General features: G+C 39.4%; 3 protein-coding genes across 4 annotated transcripts in view; all 3 read left to right on the forward strand.

Moving 5' to 3' along the window:
• Positions 1-1,295: 1,295 nt before the first annotated feature.
• Positions 1,296-9,879, forward strand: AFG2B (AFG2 AAA ATPase homolog B). Its single transcript, XM_054837512.1, has 8 exons — positions 1,296-2,591; positions 3,661-3,846; positions 5,199-5,357; positions 5,877-6,086; positions 6,582-6,809; positions 7,683-7,817; positions 8,509-8,634; positions 9,600-9,879. The coding sequence occupies exons 1-8, from the start codon at positions 1,515-1,517 to the stop codon at positions 9,750-9,752; spliced, it is 2,274 nt and encodes a 757-aa protein (XP_054693487.1). The 5' UTR covers positions 1,296-1,514; the 3' UTR covers positions 9,753-9,879.
• A 1,895-nt stretch (positions 9,880-11,774) lies between these two features.
• C10H15orf48 (chromosome 10 C15orf48 homolog) lies at positions 11,775-16,393 on the forward strand. 2 transcript variants are annotated; one of them, XM_054837604.1, is made up of 6 exons: positions 11,775-11,906; positions 12,020-12,080; positions 12,364-12,452; positions 13,237-13,297; positions 13,980-14,071; positions 15,192-16,393. In XM_054837604.1, the coding sequence occupies exons 2-5, from the start codon at positions 12,039-12,041 to the stop codon at positions 14,046-14,048; spliced, it is 261 nt and encodes an 86-aa protein (XP_054693579.1). In that variant the 5' UTR covers positions 11,775-11,906; positions 12,020-12,038; the 3' UTR covers positions 14,049-14,071; positions 15,192-16,393. The 2 variants fall into 2 exon arrangements, with proteins under 2 accessions (XP_054693579.1, XP_054693578.1); XM_054837603.1 differs by having other exon boundaries at positions 13,980-16,393.
• Positions 13,256-18,671, forward strand: part of BLOC1S6 (biogenesis of lysosomal organelles complex 1 subunit 6) — a 41,211-nt gene continuing 35,795 nt past the window's right edge. The window contains exons 1-2 of the mRNA XM_054837600.1: positions 13,256-13,297; positions 13,980-14,071. Coding sequence (XP_054693575.1) covers positions 14,026-14,071 — 46 coding nt within the window. The 5' untranslated portion in view covers positions 13,256-13,297; positions 13,980-14,025. The remainder of the gene's footprint in view (positions 13,298-13,979; positions 14,072-18,671) is intronic.

Below are 18,671 nucleotides of genomic sequence, written 5' to 3' on the forward strand. Positions count from 1 at the left end.
AGCATTTGCATACATGTGCAGTACAAAAGCATGCTATGAAAAGAAATATTAAGTAGGTATCCAGGAGAAAAGGAACAGAAAATAAATATTTGAAGGAGAAAATTTGGTCATGAATTGAAAAGAAACAGAACATAAGCCCTTTTGCACATAATTAGGCATAAAGAGAAGGCTTGCTGGTCTTCACACTGCTCAGCCCTACACCTTTCTTCTGAGTTCCTACTCAGCATTTAAAATTAGCTGAACTTGCTCTGTTAACACTGCCTGCTTTTGTTCATATGGCTTACTAAATTATTTTGTGTACAACCCAGTTCAATAATGAATGTGATTAAGTAGGACACATCAAAAAGATTTCCTTACGCTTCCCCTCCAGAGGCCTTCAAAATACACGCTGGACAGTTCACCATCGTGCTATAAACCACCCTCTCTATGCTTTCTGTGAGCATAACTATGTCTGACCAGTGTTACGTATTTGAGATCCTAATTCTTGTACGTATGTGGTCTCAAATGAAGCCTGTATGTATTCAGTATATGCGTAACTTTACTTACAATGAAGCTGCTTTTAAGAATAGAATCATGCACATACTAAATTTTATAGATTGTGATTTTATCTTGTATCCCACAATGCTGACAGATCTCCTGGAAGGTTTTTATAGAAGTATTGCACAATTCATGAAACAATTTAAGAAGGTGGTGAACAAAAAAATTATACAATTTTTCTTAAACGCTGACTGAGCATTTGTCAGAGCAACATACTATTGCAGTTTTACCAACTGTTGAACAAATATCTGTGTCCTAATTACTTGTATCAGCAGATTCTCGAGTCAGTTGCACAGTTTCCCACTTGTTTTTCTCAGCCAGCACCTACAGTTGACTCAACCCCAACCGCTGGTGAAAAAGGTACTGCCCTGAGTCAAGTGAAGCACTAACAGGAGACACAGGAAAGAGGAAGCCCAACTTTTTGGAACATATTTAAGAAGCGCCAACCCGACAAGCAGGAGGCGCTGAGGACAGGAAACGAGGGAGGCGAGCGAGCCCAAAACCAGCTCTATGGAGCACAAGCCGAGTGGCAATGAGGGTCAATCCATTTCGTCTGTGGAAAGAGGGTATAAGAAGTCGAGACAGAGCTCGCAGCTCGGTAGCCCATCACTAGGAGACAGCAATCACCTCAAGGTAGAGTGGTTTCACAGCCGCTCCGACAGGAACACCCTCAGGAACTGCTGAGGCAGGCGCGCGAGGGAAAGCAGCGTTCCCGCCCAGTGCGCGTGCTCCGCTGTGGCGCATGCGCGGGAGGCGCTGTGGTCGCCTGTCAGCGCGGGGCGGCAGTTGCGCGGGAGCTACTCGGACCCGGCCGGTTGGCTGCGGGGTGGGAGCGGCGGGCGGCCGCGGTTGGTCTGGCAGGCCTGGCGCTGGCGGAGCGGGAGGGCGAGGCGGGGTGAGTAAGGAGCTGGACGGGGCCGCGCAGAGGAGGAGGGCTGTTACCCTTTCTCGCGGAGGGAGCGCCGCGCAAGTCCGCGATGGAGGCGGCAGCCTTAAAGCTGCTCCTCCTGGATCCGGGAGATGAAGGCACCCAGAGGTGCAGGATGGGACCTGCCACCCTCTCCTTCCTGGGAGCCAGAATCGGCGCCCCGCTAAGGATCTCTCTGCCTACCGGCTGCTGTTTGTGCACGGCGTGGCCCAGGCACGATTTGGTGGACGGGTACCTGCAGGTTGATCTGACGTGCAAAACCGCAGGTGTAACTGCAAGGGACCTAAAGGGCCTCACACTGAATGTTGGCCAGCTGAAGCTTCTGGCGTATCGCCAGTTAAAAAAGGTGACTGTGAAAGTGGTCCTTAAGAGCTCTGCACTGAAAAAGTCGACTTCCAGAGCAATGCTGCAGGAGACAATCAGAGAATTGCTAAGAAATGTTTATGTTTCACTTCATTATGTTGTTACTGTTGCCCTAAGTCTCGAAAATCCCGTGGTGCACATTGAAATACTGTCTGTAGACTCTTTGATGGATGAAGCTGGACTGATAACCCCCCAAACAAGCATAAAAATTAAGGAAGTGGTCACTTTTGAATGGTACAGACATTTATCAGAAGACACTGCAAAAACTTCAATTGCGGGACTAGATGATGTGGGAAAGTCTTTGAAAGAAATGATTGATCTGCCTTTCCGCTTTCCAAAAACTTTTAAGAAGCTAGGGCTTTCTGTCCCTAATGGAGTGCTATTAATAGGGCCCCCAGGTGTAGGGAAAACTCTTATGGTAAAAGCAGTAGCAAAAGAAGTGGGTGCATATGTGCTTTGCATCAGTGGCCCAGCCCTCTATGGTTCAAGACCAGGAGAAAGTGAAGACAATTTGCGAAGAGTCTTTGAAAAAGGCAGAGAAATGTCACATGAAGGCCCAACCATTCTTTTTATTGATGAAGTTGACTCTTTATGCCCAAAGCGAAGGAGTTCAAACAATGCTCCTGAAGATCGTATTGTTGCTCAGTTGCTAACGCTACTGGATGCTGTAGGTAGTGAGGGTAAGATGGTCATTATAGCAGCAACAAACAGGCCTGATGCCTTAGACCCTGCACTGAGAAGACCTGGCAGATTTGACAGAGAGGTAAGCAAACCCTGTTATTCGTATGTTCTCTTTTTCTTTCCTTTTTTAGGTGGAGCAGGGGGTAGTTAGTTTTTTTTTTTTAATGTCTACTAGTCGTGTTTCTTAGTGGGATTCTGCAGGCTTGAGATGTGTCCTGTTTCTTTCTTTAGTTTGCTGCAACTTGGGTAAGGTAGGGAGCACATTTTACTTAGGAAACTGAGAGCTCCAAATACTCGAAAATGGACAAGGGGAGTCTTTATGCTTTATCATAGAGACATGGACCAGTTTGCGAGGGTTTTCTTTTGCTTACAGATGCTTAGCATTACAGACTTCGATTTTTCCTATTTAAATCCCATATTGAAGATTTATGCATCTCCTTAAAAGTTTATTTTGACAGAGAAGTAGTAACACTGCTGGAGGAGATGGACACTGTTGTGTCAAAAATTCTATTCAAATTTCAGTAATAGAGGCCAGGTCTATTCTGGAAAACTTCTGCTAGCCTAATGGTCAAAAGAAGAAAGAACACATGCAGTTATGCAACACACAGTGCTTTTGCTTGTATTGTTTATTTTGCTGGCTTATGCACTCCTGGGTCATCCAGTTTAGTGAAGTTCTTTAATGCTCTCATGATTATAATTTTCATTATTTTCCAGGATTCATAGATTGTTGACATATATTTTATGGTGGTAATTAATCAAGTTTTTAATAATGTGTGAATGTTTATCTAACTGACTATTTTTTTTGTCCAGATTAATCTAATTCAGTCCTTATGATGCAAGGAAATTATTATTTCAGTGTTATGTTGAAATTACCTTAAAATAGGACTTGATAGACACTAGCTAACAGTGTCTTATGAACAACTGTTTATACAAACACTGTTCACTTGGAAAGTAACTGTAAATGACAGATATTTAAAATATTTGTCATTTGTATAGTGCTGCTAATAAGTTTCTCATAAAATTCTTTAGTTGTAGTCCAAGTATGTATAAATCTTCAATAAGCAGTATAAAACAAAGTTGCTTGCCTAAGTCTATAAGAAAAATATAGCAAAATATCTACTTAAATCTTTTGTTTGTTATATTTTATTTAGGTTATTATTGGGACCCCAACTCTTACGCAAAGAAGATCTATCCTGCAGTTGCTTACATCTGGTATGCCAGTTTCTACAAAAGTTGATTTGGTTAAACTGGCAGAAATGACAACGGGGTATGTCGGAGCTGACCTTACAGCACTCTGCAGAGAAGCTGCTATGCAGGCTGTGTTCCACAGCTATTTGGTATGGTTGCAAATTAGTCAAGCAGAATGTCATTAACAATATGTACCACCCTTTCCCCATTCATACATGGCTTTGCTTGAAAAGTAAACAAGTTGAAGAACTCACAAATTAAAATACTGAAAACCACCACATATGTTATAAAAGTAAATACATCATTTAACTAGTCCTTTCAGTTCTCACCTGAAAAGACTGTTTTCTTCTTTCTGGGTGAAAAGCTTTGCCAAAAGGTTTTATCCTTATCCTTCTAGGATTGTACAAAGCAGAGATTTTAGTCTTTTTTTTTTGGCAAACTAAACTATCATGTCCACCAAAGCTCTCTTTTGAAGCTATCGGCGACTTAGAATTATACTTCTTCATAATAACTGCAAATTAAAGTTTAGGTTGACACATAAATATGTAACTGCTGATGATAACTATTATCACTTGGGTTGTATGGCTGGATATAATGTTGTAGACACAAGGTATATAACTGCCCAGTGTACAGAAATTTAACTTCTTAGCAATTCTCTAATTCCATAATATCTATTTCTTAATATTCCTTTTATCAACTTAATATTCATTCTATCTATTTCCTTCTATCTGTCTATTCCTTCTACATTCCTTCTATCTATATTTGGGCTGAGCAGAAATTTAAAGCTGTATTTGAAAAATTTCCAGAGTCAGAGTATTCACAGAGAATGCTAGAACCCTCTGTCTTCACTCAGGGGTAGAAAAAAAGAAAGCATTGTATTTGTAGAACTTCCATCTCCTCCAGATACCTTACAAATACTGAAAATAATAAAATAGTTCAAGTCTGGTATCCCCAAAAGAAATAGATGGACAAATGAAAATAATGAATAAGTAGATGGTCTATTTGCCTTGACAACTGCAAGCACCTTTGTAAAGTACATCTTAGTTCTCTTACTGCATCTGTAGTTTAATAATGATATTTTATAGCCTATTTGAGATAAAGTGCCTTACTTTCTGCAGTATGTGGTGAAAATGGATGTTAGAACATTTTTATTTGTATTCAAGAGATTCTAGGATTTGGTGTGTAGTACCCTGAAACTGGGTACTATTTGATTTAGCAGATCACTCTGTAATGGAGCGATAATTTAGGGAAAAACAGTAGTTTTCTCTAAAACATTAATTTCTGTTAAAATTGTTTTTTTCCTGTGTAAAAACTTGCCCTTAAAGGGAATATATTCTACTTCGTGTTACATCTTTGTGTCTGCAGTGCTTAAGCTTGTTAGGGCAGGAATTTGCTTCTTTATTAGTGGCATTTGGCCTTTTGTGAAGTGTTTTGGATAAATGCAGCATTATATGTTGTTATGTAAGAATATTGTTAATATGCTTTATCTGGGTTTCTTCAGGATTCAACTGAAATAGTGATTAACATGGCAGATTTCCAAGAAGCTTTTAAAAAAATTCAGCCATCCTCTTTTCGAAGTGCAATTGGGCTAACAGAGTGTAAACCTGTCACCTGGGAGCAAATTGGTGGTCTTGAAGATGTGAAATTAAAGTTAAAACAGGTAACATATAAAACAAATTAGATAAACAGCTAGTTTCTAATAACCATGTCCTCTGAAATACTATGTATGCTGCATCATGGAAATCAACTCTTTTCCAAATTACCTGATTATAAGTTGTATTTTAAACATTTTAATACCATTAAGTTATTACAATGTTTGTGAGTTAGAAATCTTCCAGTCACAAGATATCACCACCAAGCATATCATGGGATAATAAGCATGTTTTTCAGTAGCTGAAAAACCCTTAACTTGTAGCCAGGTAACTTGTCCATTCCTGAATTTGTAGCCAGAGATGGTTCTTGCATATCATCTCTCAAGGATTGCCTTTTGTTCTGTTTGAGATGGTGAGGAAACTTTAAGAAGGGGGGCATTATATGAAGGAAGAGCAAATTAGTATTCTTGATTTCAAATTAATTTTTGTACCAAGGAGAGGAAATAACGTGCTCAGCATTTTTACTGATTGCGTATGAACTCTAGTTTTGTTACTAAGAATTTCATCCCTTTTTTATGTATTGACAGAGTATTGAGTGGCCTATGAAATTTCCTCAGGCGTTTGCTAGGATGGGCCTGTCCCATCCAAAGGGCATTCTTCTCTATGGACCATCAGGGTGTGCCAAAACCACACTGGTGAAGGCTGTGGCCACAAGTTGTCACTGTTCCTTTCTCTCTGTGAGTGGTGCTGACCTTTTCTCACCTTATGTTGGAGATTCAGAGAAGATTTTGTCTCAGGTACAGTTTTTAATTTGTGTAAGGTCTATAGTTTATTTTTGCTTGATTTTTGTGAAGTATTAGTTAGGCCTAAATTCTGTTATTGAAAAGATGATAGTTAAAGCTCTCATCTAATTATTAAATGGAAATGGCTTACAGATTCACATTTATATAAACTGAGAATGATACCGGTGTTACACTTTGAAAGTGGACATGGTGGTGTTTAGTAGACGTGGTGGTGTTGGGTTGACAGTTGGACTTGATGATCTTAGATGTTTTTTCTAACCTTAAGATTCTATGACTCTATGTATTTCTACCCTTTTGCTTTCGGTTCATTTAAGAATTTGAATAAGAAGCAGAATTTGCCTGTAGTAAACATAAGCTGGAACAGCTCTTATGAATCTTTATGAATGTATCTTTAAAGTTAAGTAAGTAAAAGTGTATGTAAATAGGTGGTTTTACCTTTACCTGATAGAATGTCTGCATTAACTTTTTACTTTAATATTTTTTTAAAAGATTTTTCGCCAAGCAAGAGCAAATACTCCAGCAATAATATTTCTAGATGAGATTGATTCTATCTTGGGATCTCGGTCACACTGCAAAACTGGCCATGGTGTCTCAGAGCGGGTTCTTTCTGTTCTTCTCAATGAGTTGGATGGTATTGGGCTGAAAGTCACAGAAAGAAGAGGAAGCAAACTACAGCTTGAGGGTCAACGTCAAGAACAAAGTGACGAGGAGAAAAAGGTATTTATGATCCCTTTTCTATATAGGAAGAATGATAAATACTGTCCAGTTGTTCCAAAAATTTTTGTTGTTGGCATTCACACTTTTTAAACTTAAAATCCTCAAGCTTAAAAATACGCAAAATGCTCTTCTACTCTGTTGTAATTTCTGGTTTTTAGAAAATACCCTATATAGGCTGCTAACTGTTTTTACATACACTGTTCCTCAATGAGACTTCGTTTGTTTGAACAAAATACCCACACAGACTAATGAGCATTACTAGTTGGTGTTCATCTTCTGTCACAAAAATCCTCTTCCTTGACACTAAGGTGATTTTTTTTAGACTAACTCTGCTGGTTTTACTATTATACAGGTTCCTTCCTGAATTTACTTTTTATAAGCATTTCCCCTACAGCTTTATACCAAACCAGTACAGTTATGACCAGTTACTTATTTAAACAAAAAGTTGCAGCTGGATTTTTCAGTGAATTGCTCATAACATTTAATATTTAGCTTTTCTGTATTTAAATTTCTGTCTTAATATTATGATACTCTCTGGGGGAAAACAGAAGAAAACAGTTTCAGAATTGTAGGATACTGAATTTCTGCATAAAAAAGGTCTTTGTTACATAACAATCTGGCCAAAGAAAAGTGTATCTATCATCAAGGCAGATACTAACTATATTTCTTCTTTGTCACCTAATCTGGCCTGCACCAAAGCATTATTTTACCTCAAGAAAAATAAAATATTAATATTGACAGGAAAATAACTACACGTAAAGATACATCATCTTTTTACCCTTCCCCTTTTCTCATTAGTAGTTAACTAAAGTCGTTAGATAATATCTATCTTAACCATGTTGCACTGATTTGTTTATATCGTCTCTTACTCAGCTAGAGTTTCAGGAAACTTTGAACAAAGATTTCATGGTAGTTGCTGCAACAAATAGACCAGATATGTTGGATGATGCTTTATTGCGTCCCGGAAGGCTAGACAAGGTGATCTATATTCCACCTCCGGATCTGAAGGTGATGTATTACAAATCCATTCGTGGCTTTAAATGGAGAGATATTAATTGCCAGCATACTTTACTTTAAGAGCAAAGGGGACATATTCCTATAATATATTTAACGATGGATGATTCACTGAAGATCAGTCGCCAAACTCAAGGTACAATGAAAAAGTTTAAAAAGCAATAATTACATTTGTAATTTAAACACCAGTAACATTTTAACTGGTGTATGTAGTTATACTGTTGCATATAGAAAATAGATGAAATCTGGAATAGTTCAGTATTTACAAAATCAAGCTGCAATTTAGGAAGTACTATAACAAGTTGTCTGCCCTTGCTTCAAATCATTCTTGTGCCCTGTTCTCAAGGGTAGTGTAGCTACTTGTTCTGAGCTTCCCCAAAAAAAAAAAAAAAAAGAGTTGACCCAAGGCCAAATATAGACTCTTCAGTCTAAAATAATGTGTTCTCATGAAGTAATGAGTAACTGTGAGTAACAGACTGTAATATATACTTACTCTTATGGTTAGGTTATCTCCATTAATAGCATTTTATTCACTCTTTCACCCAAAACATGTAGTTTTGGTTTTGATACTCTTCTGGATTTTCCTTAGTTCTAATTTCAAATTTGGTACTGCTTTGGAGAGGGTTTAATTATTGGTTTGTTTAGATTTTTTTTGTTTTCTTGTATAATATGCACCAACTTACAGGGAAGGCTTTCCATTTTGAAAATCTGCACAGAAAAAATTCCATTAGCTACTGATGTGTCATTAGAAGATGTGGCAGTCCTAACAGACCTCTTCTCTGGGGCTGATATTGAAAATCTGTGCAAGGAGGTAAGAAATATTCATGGTTAATCTGTGAAATAAACTGTAAATGAAACTTTTCAATGAAAAAAGAGAGCTAACTCATTGATGTTACCAAGCCATCTGTAGTATGGCTTCTTTCACAATTTGTAATGAAAATATAAAGAGAATGAGTAAACAGAAAAACTGAACAAGTGTTAATTCTTTAAATTAAAAAAGCCGAATAAGAATAAAGGCTTTCTGTGATAATTTACTTGTTTCTCATGGCCCTTTCTAATCCAAGCTCACATCTAGATGAGTTGTATTCTGTGTACTACAAGCAACTGCAGCATTTTTTAGCTGAAATTTGCATGTAATGTCATAGAATGGTTTGGGTTGGAGGGGACCTCAAAGATCATCTAGTTCCAACCCCCCTACTATGGGCAGGGACACCCTCCGCTAGACCAGGTTGCCCAAAGCCTCATCCCGGCCTGGCCTTGAACACTTCCAGGGATGGGGCATCCACAACCTCTCTGGGCAACCTGTTCCAGTGTCTCACCACCCTCACAGTAAAGAATTGCTTTCTAACATCTAATCTAAATCTACCCTCTTTTAGTTTAAACCCATTACCCCTCGTCCTGTCACTACACTCCCTGATAAACAGTCCCTCCCCATCTTTCCTGTAGGCCCCCTTTATGTACTGGAAGGCTGCTATTAGGTCTCCCTGGAGCCTTCTCCTCTCTAGGCTGAGAAGAGAGAAGACTAGGAAGAGAATCAAAAAATACAAGTGTTCAAGGATATATTGTCTAATCCAGGCAAAAAAGTGAATGAAAAAGTTATAATCATCTTATTTGATATTTATCTATTGTTAAATAACCATAAATTATACAATACTGTTTTCAGATGCTTCATCCAAAATTTGGTTTCATGTAAAATATTTTACAATACCTACAGTAACTTCTTTGCAACTTAAAACATAAGCACTTAAAGTTGTTTGGTTTTTTTTTCTTTTAAAGGCTGCTTTGTTGGCATTGCAAGAGAATGGACTTGAACCAACTGCTGTAAAACACGAGCATTTTGTAAAATCATTGAGGACTGTAAAACCATCCTTAAACCTAAAAGACTTGGAATTTTATGAAAAAATTTCTAATCAAGAATTAGCCTCTTGAATCCAAAAGGAGTGATGTGGCATAGGTATTTTTAAGTATATTATAAAGACTTTGCAATGGCTTACATCTTTCCTGCTTTTGTATATACTGTGTATGAAATACAGTAAAATTTCACTTGTGAAAATTCTGTGATTTCAATAACGGAGAATGAATTAAAATCTTGTTTGCTTTGGCTAGGTTTCCATCTGATGAAATGAGTACTTGAGATACTTAGATAAAGCACTGTGTAATGGCTTAGTGTAACTGCAGATTTCCTAGTTTTCAGAACAAACACTGGCATAATAAGAATATTTAATTTAAAATGTGTTCTGAAGTTTACAAAGGACAGTGAATATTTAAAAAATAGAAAAGCTTTCAGAATGTTAAATAAGAGTAAGTCCCATACTATATAAAATGTAAGGTGTTTTATATGTGCGTATGTATGTGCTTACTTTCTTACAAGCAGATTCCAAAATACAGTTGCAGTGAAAAGGCTGTCAGTGCTTAATACCTTATTGTAAGTTTGGGAGTCTGGGTTTTCTGGAGTAATTTTAGATCAGTTACTGTTTACTGTACAAATATTTGGATTGAGGAAGCAGATACTAAGTCTGTAATCAATTCAAACTATAATAATTTCTTCTTTAGAGAAGTGAGTTTGCTTTCTAACAGTTTCTGCAGAACTCTTTTCCCCACTCATATATTTGTCAAATATTTTAGTAGGTCATCTTCTTAAATACACAGATATATCAGAGGAAATGGTTATTACATATATGTACGTGTGCATTTTAACATACCAGGGTAGGAAGTTTTTAACTATTTTTTCCTTTTCCCCATGAAAATGCTTCTGAACAAAATACTCCACTGTCAAAAATAGTTTCTTATTTCAGCTGAGGTTTTTACATTATAAACCTGTTAACAAATATTTTTTTTCTTATAACAGGGACGCTAGGGACTGCACTACAGTGTGGTTTACAATGAGATGGATCATGAAAGTAATTCCAAGGCAGTTAGTGACTGCGGAGGGCAAAGGGGAGCAGTAGAAGCCGTTGCAAGTTAGGAAGGAGTTCAGATATAAATGACTGTCCTACAGCTCGGTGGCTTTGATCACCGTTCCCTAAGGAAGGACCATCCTGCTGCTTTATTGCAGGCCAGTGCCACTGAATTTCCCAAACACCCGAAAGGTTTCTTTAGCAGCAGTGCTGGAGATAAAGTATGAAAACCTTCAAGGTAACTCTCTGTTTTGCTTTCCAGAGTTTGAGAGTGATGCTTTAGAGTTGGCAGACCTGAAAGTTGTTAGGACAGCAAAATGCTGTCGGCTCCTTCATTCCAAAGATGCTGCTGCTTAACTTCTGTACTCCTTCCCTAGAAGGACCAGAAGAGCTAATTGTCATGTCCCCTCCTCGCTACAGGGAGCCAGCAGAGCATGCAGCAAAGGCGCCTCTCCTTCCTTTTACTGCTTTCCAGTGGGCAAGAGGGAAAGGGAGAAACAGATTTACAGGTGGCGGCTGCTGGCAGCGTGCACCTCCAGCCTCCCCCTGGTAGGAGGTCTTCTCAGATGGGGGTACTGGGAAGTGATTGGAGCTGTGTAACACTGTAGAGTGGTGGGAGCCTGGGCCAGGGTTAAATTTTTGTTGCAGCAAAAGGGGACAGAGTGAAATTGGCCTCCTGTTTTGGTTGCTATACACGCCTTGCCGAGCTCTGAAAAGAGGCAGGCCAAGGCCTTGACTGCGCATTGCCTAGATATGCTGTTCTTTAGGCAACTGGCTGGAGAAGGGGACAGACGACAAAGGAAAAATGGGAAAGCAAGGTTTGAGTAATGCAGTAACAGAGAGAGGAGGAGTTGCAGAAAGAAAGCGAGAAGAGCACACGCCGCGTCCCCCGCTGCCTCCGGCAGCTCCGTCGTGCGACCCCAGCTCGGTGCGCTCCTACGCGCCTGCCCGCCCGCGAGCGGCTCCCCGCGCCGGTCGCCAGGGGGCGCCCTCCCTCCCTCCCTCCCTCCCCGCCGGCTGGCTCGGGGTGCGGGCTGTGGGGCGCTGCGCGGCGGCGGCCGTCCCGCCTACGTGACTTGGGGCAGAGCCGACGTTCACGGGCTTTGCTGGGCGTATATAACGCGGAGAGCACGCTGCCCCGGCGCTGGTGCCCTTCAGCAGCGCTGCCGGTCCTTTGCTCCGCCAGGTAACGGAGGCGTCGTGCCCTCTCTCCCCGGGGCTGGCAGCCAGGAGGGGGTCCCGCAGCCGTGTCGGGGGGGTCCTGGCCCGGGTACGGTAACAGGGAACCGTTTGTTCCAGGTCCGTAGCTGCAGCGAGGATGAACGCGAGCTTCTTCCAGATACTAAAAGCGAAAAAAGAAGTAAGTTTGCCAGAGATGTTGGTTTTGCGATAACCCCCTTTGGCAGGGTGATGCCAGCTGGCTCAAGCAGGTGCCATTTAATAAAGAGCACCTTGTAGGGCAAATTGTGATAGCAAGGGACATTGTAAGTTGAAATTCATGCATTGAAATATAGTAACGTAGAGGTAATATACCTTAACAGGTAATCACACCGTAATTCCTTGTAACTCTCACTCCCCCTACTCGTGGCTCTGTGGCCAGAACACTGGTTCTTAAACTCTTTTCTACATTTTATGTCTTTCAGCTCATTCCCCTGGTTGGAGTGGTGTCCTTTGCAGCAGTTGGGGCGCTCTCTTTTTCTGCCTATTCCATATTCAGCAAATCCGATGTGATGTAAGCAAAATACTTATTGCTTGGTGTTTGCCCTAACCTTCTTTGTTCAACAGAGGCATTTGACCATCATGTTCTGCACCAAAAAAAAAAAAAATTCCACGTAGATGTTCCAGACTACTTGTAATGACTAAGATATCTGCAGATTGTAAATACCAGAGAAATTAATTCATTTGGAGTATAGTCCAAATTATTTCTTTTGATTTAATAGATTATATTTTTCTTTGCTTTAGTGTAATAGTTTTTAAATGTTCTTATGAAGAATTTCAAATAATCAGATAGGTAGACAACATGCAGAGAAATTGCAACCAGGCTATTGACTTATCAAATGCTGTTCTTTATAAGAATATAATATGAACTTACAATACGTTAGTATTTTAATGGCTTGGCTAATGATTGGAGCTAAGTCCTATATGCTTTAAGCTTTCTGGAATTTTTATATTTATTTTAAAGTGATTGGACTAGACATTTTAGCTGTCAGAGTAAGAATCCCCTTACTTTGTGTCTTTATTCCACTTTGATTTTGCAGCTTGCTTGCCTTATGATAACACATTATACTTGAACAGTGTTGGCTTGTTTGGTGATTTGGAAGCTGCAAATAAAGCAAGCCATCATTGATTCCTACCCAGAATTTAGAACAGAAATGCCCAAACCTGTAAACTTGTGTTTCAGGGAACTACTTACTTCCATGAATAGTTCTACTGATAATAGACTGCTTATATAAGGTGTGATCTTGCATACCTTTTTCTTAAAACATAGTACATGTTTGCTTTATCTTCTCTTAAAGCATTAACAAGAGTGGCAATCCAGAACCGTGGGAAACTGTCGATCCTACCAAACCTCAGAAGGTAATTTGTACCAATAATATAGTCAGTACAAATGGCATACATTTTCCAACATAATAACTTTATTTAAATGTGTAAGAACTAGCAAAATACTAATGAGGGAAAAAAACTGTAAAGCTGACATACATCTATTTAAAAGTAGAACTAACTGCTTAATTCATTACTTTACATAAAGTAATCTTTCCTGTATTACTTAATGATAGGGATTCAGCTATTACACTCTAGGTTTGATCCTCAGTTTATGGTGTACATCTGGTTAGTCTTGGTTCCCTCCCCAACATCCATTTACTTAATTCCACTGATAACGGTGGGAATTTGGAGTACAGGGGAAATGCTGTTTACCCTTGCCTTGTTCCTGAATTACAAAATTGACTAAGAATGTTTTTGAGTACTGCAGCCTGAAGGGAAAAAAAAAAAAATCTTAGTTTAGTAGAGCATCTGGGATAAGGGAAAATAAAATTATTTGGCATTATTACTTATTGAATATCCAAGTGATTTTGTTCAACAAATTATTAAATATTTAATCAGTTGCTATTTTTGCTTACTTCAGAAAGGAAAATGTAAAGCTACCAGAAATCCTTCTTCACTGATAGTTGATGTATGATATGGGGAGGGATGGGAGTGGAGTAAATACTCGCTGGGATTTTGCTAATTTCTTTCATATTTTCCTTTGAATTTCTTCCAGCTATTAACAATCCATCAGAAATGGAAACCTATAGAAGAGCTGGAAGATGTCAAAAAACTCACGAAGTGACAAGTTTCTGTTGCCTCAAAAAGGTACCCTATGAATCTAGTGGAATCACTTCTGCACAAACTTGACTACTGAAATCAGTGTGCGGAAATGCTTCTGCTACATTTTTAGGGTCTCCCTACATTTTTTGGACTCTGGATGAGGAGTTTCATGTTGCCTTAGAAGCTGGCATACAACATCCACACAGTCCAAAAATCTCAAATACTTATTTTCAGTAGTCATTTTATGTCAGATGTTAAATATTCAGATGGAAATTATAGATGGAAAAAGCCTTCATGCTTTTTTGTAGAATTTTGCTTTTCTCAAAATATATTTTCTAATTTTATATACTTTTAATAAAATATATATTAAATTTTTACAACATTCCACGTAAATTCCATAAATGGAAATTACCCGAAAGCCCTTCTGAATTGGGATTCCTGGTCTGCTCCCTTTCTATGCTGTATTTCAATGCACTATACAGACCACACAGTCATCATAGCCAGAGGATGTATGGCAACATATGTGGTCATAAAGTATATTTGCATTTGTTTTCTATGTTAGATGTGATGACAATTTAAGTCAAAACTAATGTTCTGCTGATAGAAGTAAAACTTACACATGCATTCACCTCAACCCACCGAGTCCCATAGGTTATTTAAGAGTAGATTTGAGACTGCAGGATTGGAACATAAGAATTAAGCAGGGCTAAAAGGGAATTGGAAATGAGATAACTTCTGTTGTATTTAAATATTGTTCGTGTTTAAATTTAGAAGAAGTTACTAGAATTAGGAAACTTACATTATCCAAAACTAATTACATAATTTTTTTCTTTTTATGCAAGGTAGTTCACGTGCAAGCTCAAATGGACTGTGCAGTTAAAAATATTTTTAAACATTTCTAGATACGTGCTATTAGGGACATCTGCTTGAGCAAAGAGAAAATAACAGATTAAAATTAGGAATGACTGTGAAGAGACAATTCCTCTTTAAGCATCTGTGTATTTTCTTATGAGTTGGCCAGGGAAAGAATGTAATGGGCAGACCCCCAGTAAATTAATCAGGTAATATATGCATCCGATGGTAGAATGGTCTTTTGTAGATATTTTCTGTATGTGGCCCCTTCCAAGCAGTTTCACAATGTATAATACAGTTTCTTTTACAACAGATGTTCAGAATGCATATTACTTTCTGTGAGGAAGAAAGCAAAAGTGAAACTGCTAAAGTTGCAACTGAAATTGCAAAAAGTCCCCGTAAGTAAGTAATAGTGAAGTGCTTTGGGTTACTCTGCTGCAGCTAAGACAAAACTGAAGTTAGTAAAGCTGTCTCCCAAATTTTAAGGTAGCTTGGCTTCAGAAGCTTAATGTTTTCTTCAGATTTATTGATGCTGAGAAAAAAAAAAAAGTTAAAATGTTACTTTATTCCATATGTGTGTGCAGATGCAGCATAAATATTTATCAAGTAAGGATGACTCAGCAGCATTTCTGTTTGAGAGAACTATTACAAGATTTCAGAATACATTCTTAGCTCTCATTTTAAGGTATGACATTAAAAGATTATTTGATAGCATATAACCACAAAAATCCACTGCTCTGAGGAATACAAGTTTTAAATATTTTAACAGAAAAATATTTAAAAATATTTTCTGTAAGTTACTCTGTATTTCCATATTTTTACTGGACTGTATCAAACAAAAAAAACAAGTGCTGTGTTCTGAGTTGATGCATGAATTAAATTAGTTTGTTCTTCAATAAATCACTTGTATGGTCTTTAAATACTATGACCTAAGTATCTGTCAACATTAGGGAAATAAGTGTAAGTAATTTTTATGTAATTTTTGTACTTTACTTTTCAGTGGTGTCTTTCAGTAGCATATTACACAATGTGACTGCCATCAGTCACAGGTTGTTGCTTCTCTCATCCTGTGCTGCAGCATAATAGCAAAGGTAATAGAATGTTTTGCTTTGTTAGCTGATCTTTTTGTTTAATATAGATTTGTGGGGAGGGTATTCATATAATGTGAGAAATCAAATTATTTTTCTGCACTTCAAAAAGATTATGAGTAATGTTAAAGTTTTGGTAGTTCTTTGTGTTCTCAGACTGTTGTCTCCTGCACAGATGAGGTTTTTTCCTCTAAGTAGAGCACACCAAGAGCAATTACTGTATCTCCCCCACAACTACTCTACACAAATCTATAAAACAATATACAAATTATTTCCTTGTTCTACAGACATCAGAGTTAAGACAGTAAAGATTTGATTGGCTGAATTTTATGAGAACAGTCAGACTTCCATGTCCTGTGTTATGTAAACCCATGGCTTTTTATTCCATGGACAATTTAGAGGCTGTTGAAATAAATTTAACAATGTTCTTTCTTCTCGTCATTCTGTTCTCTCCATTTTGTCTTCTACTCTGTCTTTGTTTTGGTTTGGCTTTTTTTAAACAATCACTATCTTTATTCACCCTGTCTAGTACTTTTCCGTGGAACTGTATCACTTTCAACTTTCATATTACAAAGTTCAATTAAAATGCTTGTTAAATTTTCAAATACAGATTAGAAACCATAAGAAATATTTTAATGGCTCTAATAACCATTAAAAATGTATTATTAGAATCTAAGATCATGCTTTTTTAACTGCAGGTGGATGACAAATAGTCTGTAAATAGTTTTCTGGAAGAAGGTTGCTTTCTGCAGTATATATGCAATAATTAATTAATTACTAATTTTTGTTATTAGAACAGCACTTAAAGGTCTTAACCACAATGGTACAAGATCTGCAGTTATGCAAGAGCTGTGTTGAGTTTTTCATTTGGTTTTCTTTGCATATGATAGCCCCGGTATCAGCATTTCTCTGTCTGATGTCCCCTACCTCCTGCATTTCTCTACCACAAGATGCTATAGTATGGTACTGTAGTTACTTCGCTGGCGTGTGTGGTTTCTGTAGAAAACAGTAACAGAACAGAGGGGCCTGATGCAATCATTAAAGGAAATTGTGCATCCTGCAGTTGTCATCTGTCTTGCTCAGTGCAGAGGGCTGTTGGCCCTAGGACTGGCTGTAGAAAACAAACAAGAGTAATGGGAATGATTCACTGGATCTGGCCAATATTTGGTGTTGGACATTTCCCAAAAAAGCTTTCACATTAAACAAACATGACCACGCTACTCAGCACAGTTTGAATTTGCTGTCTGAAGGCGTCACTCTACAGCACATCCCTGCCATACGGGGAGCGCACAAGATAAGGAGATTACCTAAAAGTGCAACTGAAATGGAAATTAAAAAGTGTTAGCGAGGAGGTGGACTTGGGGCACTGCAGTTGGACTAAGTAACTATTGACCTTCAGGTGGTGATGTGAGTAGAGAGTGGGCAGATTGTTTGCTGACAGCTATCTCCCATCATCAAACCACCATCGCCGCTAATTGCACCCTTCAAAGGAAGTCCAAAGAGTGAACAGACACCCAGTCAGTCCAAAGAGCCATTCTGGGGCGCCTCACCCTGATCAAAGATCACACACCTTTATAGCACATTGCATGGAGGGTGTACGAGCTCTATTTATGCTGTACCTTGACTCGATGACCAAAGGATTTTGGTTTAATTAGCTTTTACTTGTAGATAACCTTGTTATGTGTATGTTCTGGCCAGAGCGGTCAACGGGGATGCACTGTCCTTCTGCAGGGCTCACGGGGGACGTGCGGTCCTTCTAAGGACCTTCACGGAGAGCACGCGCCCGTGACAAATTAAGCCATCGCGAGTGAAAAGTGCCCCGCAGCGGTTACTCTCCGCGCCCGTTACCCCGCTACCGCCCGTGGCCGTGAGGCAGCCGCGGCGTCCGCCTTGCGTTCCCGCCGTTACCGTCTCCCTCCGCGGCCTCTCATTGGAGGGGGCGCCGGGCCGCCCGCGGGGGCGGGGGGCTTTGCTTAGCGCCTCAGCTCCCTTTTCTCCCGGCTGCCGCTGAGGAGATTGGTCGGACGTTGCTCCCTCACGTCCCGGGAGCCGAGGGGGGTGAGCCTCGCCGGGCATCGCTGTCAGATCACCTGTGTGACTGTCTGAAGCCTGTGAGCCCTCAGCAGTGGTGATGATTGCAGCGGGGAGAAGGCCTGAAAAGCAGGTACAAGCGAGCAAAACTCCCACTCCGGGTTTTGTGTCAATGTCTGATTTCCAGGTGTGTGGTTAGAGGAGTTGAGCTCTCTTTCTGTGGTGGTGTGCTGCTTAGATATTCAGCCGTATGCAAGGTAAAGGATTTGTCTGTGTAGCAAATGAGGGAGTTCTAAGAAAACTGTAACTCGGGTGTTAAGGGATTGCAGAGCTTTAATTGGCATGGGGCTGTGTCAGCAAGGGAGATTACTAAAAATAATTTGTCTGGACTTCAGGATATAGGCCACGTGCTGGCTGATGCTGCTAGTCAAGAAAACTAATTTTAAAAAACCCTTATCTTTTGGCAGTGGGAGCATGCACAGAAATGTTTGGCTTTGGTTTTCTCTTAAGACTTCCAACGTTTGGCCCAATGCGCCACACGGATGCTGTGGGATGTGGCTGTGGCCCTCCTGTGCACGTGGTGCTGAGTGCTCCCTTGTTCACAGCAGGCCTCTGCCCCTCTGGTTGTGTGTCTGTAGTCCCTGGGGTGCGTCAGTCGGGTGTCTGGTTTATGG

The sequence above is a fragment of the Grus americana genome, chromosome 10, assembly GCF_028858705.1.
Source record: "Grus americana isolate bGruAme1 chromosome 10, bGruAme1.mat, whole genome shotgun sequence".
NCBI lineage: Eukaryota > Metazoa > Chordata > Aves > Gruiformes > Gruidae > Grus > Grus americana.

What these genes read in the sequence shown, in the direction of transcription:
- C10H15orf48 (XM_054837603.1), top strand. Translation starts at nt 12,039, where the DNA reads ATGAACGCGAGCTTCTTCCAGATACTAAAAGCGAAAAAAGAA. An exon ending in TACTAAAAGCGAAAAAAGAA is followed by an intron (nt 12,081 to 12,363) that starts GTAAGTTTGCCA and finishes TATGTCTTTCAG; the next exon opens with CTCATTCCCCTGGTTGGAGT. An exon ending in TTCAGCAAATCCGATGTGAT is followed by an intron (nt 12,453 to 13,236) that starts GTAAGCAAAATA and finishes CTTCTCTTAAAG; the next exon opens with CATTAACAAGAGTGGCAATC.
- AFG2B (XM_054837512.1), top strand. Translation starts at nt 1,515, where the DNA reads ATGGAGGCGGCAGCCTTAAAGCTGCTCCTCCTGGATCCGGGAGATGAA. An exon ending in CTGGCAGATTTGACAGAGAG is followed by an intron (nt 2,592 to 3,660) that starts GTAAGCAAACCC and finishes TATTTTATTTAG; the next exon opens with GTTATTATTGGGACCCCAAC. An exon ending in CAGAGAAGATTTTGTCTCAG is followed by an intron (nt 6,087 to 6,581) that starts GTACAGTTTTTA and finishes TTTTTTTAAAAG; the next exon opens with ATTTTTCGCCAAGCAAGAGC.